General features: G+C 54.0%; 2 protein-coding genes across 2 annotated transcripts in view; one reads left to right on the forward strand and one right to left on the reverse strand.

Annotated features, from left to right (window-relative positions):
• CDH23 (cadherin-related 23) overlaps window positions 1-10,042 on the reverse strand; it is a gene marked incomplete at its 5' end in the record, with an annotated part of 73,651 nt that overhangs the window by 21,585 nt on the left and 42,024 nt on the right. The gene's annotated exons all lie outside the window — the stretch shown is intronic.
• The window catches only part of LOC103768436 (chromosome unknown open reading frame, human C10orf54), a gene marked incomplete at its 5' end in the record, with an annotated part of 10,726 nt that continues 694 nt past the window's right edge, over window positions 11-10,042 (forward strand). The window contains 6 exons of the mRNA XM_008935580.1: window positions 11-80; window positions 5,381-5,827; window positions 6,526-6,573; window positions 7,913-8,020; window positions 9,475-9,502; window positions 9,907-10,039. Of these exons, the coding sequence (XP_008933828.1) occupies window positions 11-80; window positions 5,381-5,827; window positions 6,526-6,573; window positions 7,913-8,020; window positions 9,475-9,502; window positions 9,907-10,039 (834 nt within the window). The remainder of the gene's footprint in view (window positions 81-5,380; window positions 5,828-6,525; window positions 6,574-7,912; window positions 8,021-9,474; window positions 9,503-9,906; window positions 10,040-10,042) is intronic.

Below are 10,042 nucleotides of genomic sequence, written 5' to 3' on the forward strand. Positions count from 1 at the left end.
GCTCCCCCCATCCCCGCTGTCGCCCCCGCCCCCCCCGCCTGGGTTGCTGCTAGCCGCGCTCTGCCTGCTGGCTTCCCACGGTAAGCTCCAGCTTGCTTTCTTCCCCTCCCAGCTCAGAGAAACTCCCGTTTCCTTCACCCGGCCAGGGTTCTGCTTCGGCATGAGGAATTTGGGGCATTTGGAGGGTTATTTATTTTCTCACCCTGTGATTTTGGGTTGGGGGGGGATCAAGCCATCGCCCCACGTGATGCTGGTTGTGTCGGGGAGAAGGGGCCGCAGGGGACCTGCAGTTTTAAAACTCTGGGGTTGTTTGGTTTTTCCTTCTTCCTTTGCTTTGATCTAACATGCATGGAAGGAAAGCAGCCACCCCCTGTCCCCGCCAGTCCCCCGCTGGGGACTCCGAGCTGGAAAAGCCACCTTGCTCCTGCACAGCACTTTGGCCCAGCACTGTGTGGGTCCTTGGTCGTGCTGTGGTGACAGGAGCCTTCCACCAGCCCTGGGTGAGCGGAGAGGGGGTTTGTGCCAGCAGGGCTGGGATACCCTCTCTAAGGATGCTCTTCTCCACCCTAATTGCTGGGATGTGCTGGGCAGCTTCTGCAGGTGGGCCAGGACTGCTGTGTATGGCTACTGAGTTTCTCTTCCCCTGAGCTGGAAGCTTGCTGGTCCTTGCCTGTGTGACAGGGGGGATGCTCTGGGAGGGGTGCTGCTTCACGCCCCACTCCACACCAGCCCTGGCAGGCAGCGTTTCCGTACCGGGGCTTTGGGGCCAGGCAGTGAAACAAGGGTGGTGGCACTTTAAACTGCAGCTCAACTCTAGATGAGAAGTCAGAGAACGGAGCTGGAAGAACCGTGGTCCTTCTTTGCCTTGTGCAAAGAGAGGACAAACAGGCTATTGGGCTTGGCTTCTCCCTGCATCCCGGGAAGGCAAAGTGACAGCCCCCAGGTTTTCTGCTGGCATAAGCCCAGGAAGAAATGATGCCCCACTGCGATGGGATGGGGGATCCCTGCTCTCCTCTGGGACAGCAAGAGGCTGGTGTGGACTGAAGCACTCTTTGCTTCTCACCTGAGTCTCTTGACATCAGGAAGCTATTCCTAGCATCTTTGTGGGACTTTGGGTTATTTAATTTATGTGTCTGGGGTGCTAGGATGGAACATCAGGTCTTCTGCAATGCAGTGAGCTTGGACACCGCTCTTTAATGTGAGCCTGGTGCTGGAGGAACTGAGCTTTGTGCAACCACATGCTTGCCAAAACTTTCTGAACCCCCAGCTAATTTTAGCAGGGTTTGATGAAGAAGTAGAGACCTTGGAGCCATCCAGCTCCTCTGTGGGCTGTGGATGCTAGCAGCTAGGTGGGTGGGGAAGCAGCTTCTCTCCACTCGAAGGCCAGCAGCTGAGCTGGGATTTCCAAAGTCACATACCAGGTGCAAACCTGACATTGTGACCCTGTTCCTGAGCCAGGGCTCTGCTAGAGGAGGAGAGAGGCAGGATGCTCCAAAGGGTGCAGCAGCTCCAGGCTGCTGTCCCCATGGCCTGGATGATGAGTGGCCCCACCACTGAAGAGCCATTTGGCTCTTCAGGGTGCAGGAGATGAGTGCTGTTAAGGTGGGCAGCTCTGGCATCTTCAGTAAGTATTTTTCTCTCCTTTTTCTTTCCTGCTGTAAGTACTTGTGCCAAGGTATGGATGCCCCCACACATCTCACCTGGCTGATAACTCTGAAGCATAATGACAACACGGTGACGATGGTGCTTGTGGCACGTTCATGTTAGGCTATTAAGAAAGCTCTTAGAAGAGGAATTAAAGCAGGGTTCCTCAGTCAGGAACTGAGCAGCCTCTCTCTCTCCAGCAGCCCCCTCCTCTGTGGTGAGTCAGCCCCTCCAAAGGCTGCAGCCCCCTCCCCCTCCAGATTTCCCTGCAGTGGAAAGAGGTGGCATGATGTGGAAATAGCTTCTGTAAGTCCCAGGAGTGAAACTCAAACACCTGCTTAACAGAGTGGGGGGCCAAAGGTAGGAGAAGAAGCTAGGAGAGGCTTTTGGTCACTGACCCTGAATTTGGCACGAAATCCTGTTTTATTTAAGCTGTTGGTTGGCAAAGCAACACAAGCCCCTCAGCACTATAACTTTTTTTGCATTCTTTTGTCTCTGAAAGGCAAGTTCCCAGGTTTCAAGCCGGGCAGTGGTGCTGGCACTCAGGGATGTACCAATGATGCACTGAGCTCTGTATGGCACTGATGCAACGCCACAGGGTGGAGACGAAGATACCTAGGTGCCAATGAGGAAGAGTAGCACTTTTGGCAGCCACTTGAGACCTCCTCTGTCTCTACCAGATGGTGACAAGACAATAGGTCTCATCTTGGACCTTGATGAGTCCAGGCTCTCAGAGCTGAAGATGCACCGAAATGGGCATCTGGCTTTCTTTTGGCATTTGCCAGCAGTGCTGACTTCAAAAGCAGCTGTCCTGCTGGGGTGAGATGGAGCCAAAGCTGGGGTCTGGGCATGGAAGAAGCCTCAGGGAGATTAAGATCCATGAGTTTTAGCATAAAGACACTGACAGGCATTCTTCTCCAGCACCATCTGGCATCTAGCACAGCTTTAAACCCCCATCTTGGGGAGGGGACAACTTCCCTGGTGTTGCTATGGGGCACATGGTCCCTTGCCAGCTTTCCTTCCCTGCTGTTTTCTCCTCTACTCAATGACTTTGGGAAGCCTTCCCCTGCTCGGGAGAAAGAAGGGAAGTTGGTAATGCTGAAGGCTTTGCACACGTGGTAACCTCTGCCCCTCCCTGCGGCTGCCGAAAGCGTGGGCTGTGTTGACTTTCCTTCCAGACGGTTCCCATCAAGTCCTGGAGGTGGAGGCTGGATGGTTCAGTAAGGCAGAGCTTTGCAAACTCTGTGGGGATGAGTGAGATGGCCCCATTTTATTTGAGGGGGTGTGTATGTAAAACAAAGACTCCTGCAGATACTTTTGCAAGGTATTGGAAGTGCAGCTTCCTCCAATAGAGCCCTGGCTTCCCTTCCCCTGGCTCCCAGGGGACCCTCAATGTGAATGGGGCACTTCCTGTTGCAGCAGGTATTAAGAAACACATCTGAGGTGCCTTTTGTGCTCAGAGTACTGGTGAGAAGGTGGGAGACCCACTCTGCTGTGTGCCAAAACTCAGCCAGCCTGGTCAAGCATCCTGAACGTAGCAACATCTGAGGATGAGGAGAAGCTGAAGCTTGGAAACAAGACTAAATGAGGCAATGTTGAGCTCAGACCATGCAAACCTCTTCCCCAGAGCAGCCTGGGGCATGTCCTGCTGCTTGAGCTATGGGGAGCAGGCTGAGGTGCTGCTGGAGCGGAAGCTGCTGGTGGAAAAGGACCTGGGGGTCAATAGCCAGCTGAAGATGAACCAGTGTGTGCCCAGGTGCCCAGCTGGCCAAGAAGGCCAACAGCAGCCTGTCTTGGATCAGCACTAGTGTGGACAGAAGCACTAGGACAGGCATCATCACCCTGGACTTGGCAACGGAGAGGTCACTCTTAGAATCCTGGGTTCAGTTTTGGCCCCCTCACTCCAAGAAGGACATTGAGGGTCTGGAGCAGGTCCAGAGGAGGGCTGGTGAGGAGCAGCTGGGGGACCTGGAGTTGTTGAGCCTGGAGCAAAGGAGGCTCAGGGGAGACCTTCTCACTCTAAACAACTCTCTGAAAGGAGCTTGGAGCCAGGTGGGGATCGGTCTCTTCTCTCAAGGAACAAGTGATAGCACAAGAGGAAATAGCCCCAAGTTGCACCAGGGGAGGCTTAGGTTGGACATGAGGAAAAACATCTTCCCTGCAAAGGGTTGTCAAGACCCAGACCAGGTTGCCCAGGGCAGTGATGGAGTTCTCATCCATGGAAGGATTGCAAAGCTATTTAGATGTGGTGCTGAGGGCCATGGTTTAGTGGTGCCCTGGCAGCACCAGGTTAACAGTTAGACTTGATCATCTTAAAAGTCTCTTCCAACCAAAACAATTCTATGACTAACTGCAGCAGTTTGGCACAAGTCACACCATCCCCAGCCCTGCAGAACTCCTTGTCAGGCTGCTGGGACTCAGGGGCTTCATGGCTGTTCTTCCTCTTAACAACCGTCAATAGCCACACGGGTAGAAGGCCTGGGGGACATTTTCAGTTTCACTCTCTCAAGTGGAGCTCCATGGCGGGGTGGTGCTGTGGTGACCCTGCCCAGAGGATGGCCACTCTCTGTGCAGCCAGGTGATGGGAAAGGATCTTCTGGGGCAGCTTGCAGGCAGGCACAGCACACCCACAGCACACCCACAGCACACCCCGCCTCTGACTGCCACCCGCTCGATATAGCAAGTGAAAAACCTCAACGCGAAACGGCGGTGGAGGTAATGGCACAACAGGATGTCACCAAAACAAAAGAACGCCTTGCCCATATATCATCATCTCTGCTGCAAACTAGCCCCTAGGAATCCCCTTTTTTTTCAATAATTTAAAGAAAATGAAGCCAGAATCTGTTTTTTCTTCAGCTTTCTAAAGTGATACTCACAACTTCTGTGAACGCAAGGCAGCAGTGGGGCCAGAGCACTGATGGCTTGTCCACCTTTGCTCTGTTCTCTGCCCTTATCCACCAGTACAGCCCACCAGTGTGCTGAGACAGGACCAGCAACTCTGTGCTACACACCTCACTCCTGCACCTCTGCCAAGCCTCCCACCCATGGTTCTCAGAAGCCAGGGATTTCTTTCTGAAAACTGTTTTCATTTTCAAGCAGCTCCCCACAGTCAGTGTTGGCCAGTTCCTCCTTCTCCTCCTCAAGGGCTGAAAAACAAGCAGGGTGGGACCTGCTCCCCGCCTCATCTCAGGGGGCATGGGCTCCTCCCAGCTATTTTCTTTTTAATTTTTCTCCTTTTTGCAGCTGGCTCAGCACTTGTATTTCTTCATTCACAAGTCATACCCCGCTGCTTTGCTTTACAGAAGGCTGGTGCCCCAAAATATCCTTCCACCTCTCTGCCCCACATCTCTGCTAGCTCTGGGCAAACTTTTGCTTCCCCACTGCTATTAAAAGCTGATGTTCAGCTATATTTAAAGCATGGCTCTACTCCAGGGCTTATTTCTAGGGTGAAGTTGTACTCTCAGCCCTGATGGGATGTTGCTATGGAGGTCACGCTGTGCTTCCCATCTCCCTTCTCTTGGGATATGGGGTGCTCAGGAGTTTTCCTTGCCCTGGGGGTATGGGTTGAAGGCTTTTTTCCCTCTGTTTGCAAAGCGGTGGTGACGCTCACTGCAACCCCTCTGCCAATGTCAGCGATGGGCTTTTCAGTGCTTGTTTGGGGAGGGATCCCAACTTCTGCTACAAACTCCTAGTAAGCTCAGGGTCTGACTCAGCCACTGCATCTTCTCCTCATCAGGAGGGCCAGCAGCTTTCCTCATCACCACCCCGTACTCGCTCTGCGTCTGCCCCGAGGGCCAGAACGTCACCCTGACCTGCCGGATCAGCGGTTCCCTCGCCGACCACCACGACCTGCTCTACAAAACCTGGTACTTCAGCAGCAACGGTGACCAGAGCTGCTCCGAGAAGAAGCACATCCGCAACGTCACCGAGAGGGAGCTGCACCACGACCTGAGCAGGCACCGTGAGCCGTGGGGTAATGGCACCCAAAAATCCCCCCTCAGAGGGCATCACGGGGTGGAATTTGTTCCTGATCACCACGGTGCCTTTCATATCGTGGTGATGAACCTGACGCTGCAGGACAGTGGGAATTACTGCTGCTATGCCATGGAGGCCAGGAGGGAGCACGGCAAGCCCCAAACCGTGCAAGTCGCTCACGGCTTCGTGGAGCTGCAGATCCAGCAAGGTGAGTGGGGCCAGGGGAGCCCCTGTCAGCCCCACAACCATGCCAGGGTGCTGGTGGGGGATGCTGGGGTGCAGCATTGGAGCTGGGGCTGCTGAAAGCCTGAGCCATGTTGGAAGAGTCAAAGAGCAACAGATGTTGATGATTTGAATGTGGGCCAGAGAGCATTAGAACATTAAAAAAAAAAAGAAAAAAATCAAGAGGCTGGAATGCAATAAAATTCATGCTACATAGTTTCACTGATCTTCTTCAACCTCTTTCTTGGAGGGAGGAAAACAAACCTCAACATAAAAGGAGATGGCTGGTGGTCCAAGCCCAAGCGAGGGCTGCAGGCATTGCTTGGGATGCAGGGCTTGTAGATAATCTTGGGACAGCAGCCCAGCAAGGAGAGCTGCCCAGGGAGGCATGACATAGAGGGGAAGGGATCTCCTGCCCTTTATTTGCAGCATTAGGATAGATTATTTTTCTTTTACACTAAAAAAGAAGAGCCTGCACAACCAGGGTGTGCCCTGCTGCCGTGAGGGAAAGGGGTCTTGAGCAGGACTCTCATTGTAAGCTTCTCAGGATTAAAACTCTTGCTTTTGGGATGCTCTGGGCTGATTTTCTCAGCACTAGTGAGCAAAGGCGAGCACAGCTAGCAGCTCTGTGGTACTTGAGCAAATCCCCTGGGATCTAACATGCTTTTCTCTTCTCCACCACAGGCAGAGGAGGGCTTCAAAACTGCACATTTCACTCCACCACCAGCAAAGGTAAAAGGAGGTAAACCCTCTCTCCAGGATGTTGCTCACCATCCTGGTCCATGTTTCCCTAGGGATGGCTGCTTGCCAGTGTCCAGATGCAACCTCATGGTTGGGTGTCAGAAGGGTGGTTTCTGAGGCTGTCCCTACAGTGTGCATCTGACAGGCATGGTGACAGGCTGAGGAGAGCTTCCTTCAGACCATCACCTGGACATGGATGTCCTGAAGCCCAGGGAGATCATGCACCCTGTTGTAAAAGCACATTCACCAGGTTGTAAAGCACCTGATTACATGATTGGGGATTTAGCAGCTGCTGCCACAAACAGATAGGAAGGGACAGAAAGGCAAAGAGTTGCAGGCACCTCTTGCAACACCCTGCTGCCATCCCAAGCCCATGTCACCTTGCCCTGAGCAGAGATGCTCTAGCAGGGGAAACCCAAACCTTGCTTGAGCGCTCAGACAACATGAAGCTCCCCCAGCACTGTGTCTAGACACTGGAGGTGCCCACACTTTGCTATGCAGGTGGTTTCCCAGCAGGTCGCTCTGTCTACCCAAATTTACTGGCTGCTAAATGGGCAGATTTTGCTAAAATTATTTTGCAGCATGGTGGGGGCCAGCCCAGGCATGGGAAATTGGCCCCTGGTCCCCGTGAGTAGTGCTTGCTGTCTCAAACCCTCAGTCTCAAGTGCTGGGCAACAATGAAAAGGGGAAAAAAATAATTCCCCCCCCCCACCCAAACACACACTCTGTGGAAGCTCCTTCCCCAGATGGATGCACAGGAGAGAAGGGCTTGAGCTGAACCTGCCCTCAACTCCAACACAAGCTGTTCCACATGGACTTTGATGGCCACAGACCACCAGCCTTCCTGGGGAGTCTCTATGGGTTGTGCTCTCCAGGGGCACATTCATTAGCAGAGGCCATGGTAATGAACCTTTTGATGCCTGAGTACTTTAAGACAGTGTAATTTTGATGAGCTGGCTGTGGGTCAGAGTCAGCATTATTTGAAATCCCCGGGAGCCTTTCTGCTGACTTCAGAGGGCTTTATCAAGGCCCTCGCTTCTCTCCTCCTACCTAGAAGACCAAAGGAAGACCTTGAGATGTCCTTCAGCAATGAAGGACTTTAGTCAAGGTCCTAAATTGATACAGCAGAGCTTATCTCTGCAACTGGTAATGCAGTCCAGTATGAATCCTGCTATGAGTGGACCACCCATGTCTGTGGGAGCCACATTGTGTCAGGCGTGGGGCAATGCTAGTGGTGCTCCATGCTTCTGCCACAGCTGGAGGAAACTGAGGAGATAGGAGGAGAACCCTCCCCACCACCCACTCCAGCTCTGCCCTTCTTCTGTTGCAGATATCACGGCTGCCGCGCTGGCGACAGGCGCCTGCATCGTGGGCATCCTCTGCCTTCCCCTCATCCTGCTCTTGATTTACAAGCAGAGACAAGCTGTCAGCAACAGACGTACGTAGCCATCCCTCTCCACCCATCATCAGTGTCACCCACCATGACATCCCCAGCTGCATCAGCATGGCCTTTATGGGATGGGATGTGTCCCACCGGGGTCGGCTGGTTCGGCTCTCCTGAGTCCCATGGGCACCATGTAAGGTGGCCCAAAGACAGGTCCCTGCCAGGTGCCTCCTGCCAAACTGTCCTAGGAAGGGCTGGACAGTCCCGCAGGCTTCTGCTGAGGAGTGTGGGTTGGGATGGGGACCCAGGTGGCCTTGCCAGGGCCACTGAAACTGCAAAGATGCTGCCAGACCCCCTTCCTGCCAAGCCCTTCCCTCCCCCTCCACGGCAAGAGATGACTCATTTACTCATCCCTCCCTCCACCACACAGCCAAAATAGAAGTTTTGCCTTCTAAAAAAGCATTATTTGTGCTTTTCCTCCCCCTCTCTTTTCGAAGACCCCCTTGTGTCTATGGCAATAGGACCACAGCAGGCGAGGTCTCCCCACAGCACCCCAGCCCAGGTAGTGCCGAGGTGCAGGTGGCTGCCTGAGCTCTGCTCCCCATGATTTCAGTAATTAAGCAGGAAGAGCCATTTCATCAGGCCTTGAGCAAGCCAGAGGCCCTGTGGTTTCTCTCACCGGTGGGCGGCTGTGGGGCTCTGAGCAAACCCTTTGGAGAAGTGATTTTTGTAGCAGTGGTGGGTGTGATGCCAGCCACAAGAACAGGAACTGCACTTTCGACATCCATCCCTGGCCAAAAAGACTGGCGTGTGCCTTCAGATATCCATTTTGCCATAGCTGAGGTGCAGCTCCCTCCCTGTGCTGCAAAGCATCACCTGGGGGCTATTTAATCCAAGAGGGAAATCAAAATCCAGAGGGATTTGCTTCTGGGGTGTCCCAGACTAGGTTAGCTACAGGTTATTTCCGCCAGCTGCTTTCCATCAGCACAGTCTGGGCCAAAACTTGTGTGTCTCAGCTCCAGATGCTCCCCATACAGTAAGATGGGCTGTGGGACCTGCTGAAGCAAAGGGGATGAGGAAATAATAAATATCAAGATGCTGCTCAGAGAAAGCAAAATGCCCTTTTTATGGAGCCCTGGGAGGGTGTCTCAGGCGGTGGTGGGTGCATCTGGGCACAAGCAGGGCCAGGCTGCAGCCCAGGAAGCACAGCTGTGCCTCAGCCCATGCCACCAGAAGTTCCTCCTCCCTCCCCTTCTTCAGAGCCTGTGGTTTCAATGTGGGAGGAGCCCATGCTGGGGGGTAAACAGGACCGGAGATGGCAGGGATGTGGAGAAGGAGGTCTGGGAGCAGACAAGAGGCTGATGTTGAAGAAGAGGAATAAGGAAGGTGGAATGCAGAGGAAGAGGGGGAATTGGATGTGGATAAGACACCAGAAAACAGCACTGGTGGTGGGTCTGGGTTGCTGGGTGTTATGCTGGCACTCACACCAACCATTTTGTCTTCGGCAGGTGCCCATGAGCTTGTCAGGATGGAGAGGTGAGGAAACCTACACGCTTCCAGCTCTCCCAACCTCCTCACACCCCCTCTCCCCACATCCTGCACCCCACAGCGGTCTTGTCCTCTCCTCTCCTGTGTTTGAAGCTGGCCTATATCTTCAGCCTGACAGAATGAAGGGATGCTGGTGGCACCCACGCTCATGGTCCTGCCCCTCTCCAGGCAGCCAGTTTCTCTTCTCTCCCTCCAAGAGGGAAGTGTCCTTTCTTTTTGTCTGTGCCAAGGGCGCACATCTCCCCACGCCCCAGGAGAACTCAAAACCACGGTGCCTTTGAGCTAAACTTTCCCCCCTGTGCTGGGCTCCCTGCTTGCTCTCTTGGGGATAAAAAGGGCTGGTGAAATCAAAATGCAAATCCCCACGCCTCACACCCTCCTCTCTCCTGCAGCAGTGCCCACGGCATCGAGAACCCCGTCTTCGAAGCGGTCCCCTCGGCAGGCACGGAGCCGTGGCCCCGACCCCAGCTCTCCTACATGGCCAGCAGGCAGCCCTCCGAGGCTGGCCGGCACCTCCTCTCCCACGCC

The sequence above is a fragment of the Merops nubicus genome, unplaced genomic scaffold (assembly GCF_000691845.1).
Source record: "Merops nubicus isolate BGI_N331 unplaced genomic scaffold, ASM69184v1 scaffold242, whole genome shotgun sequence".
NCBI lineage: Eukaryota > Metazoa > Chordata > Aves > Coraciiformes > Meropidae > Merops > Merops nubicus.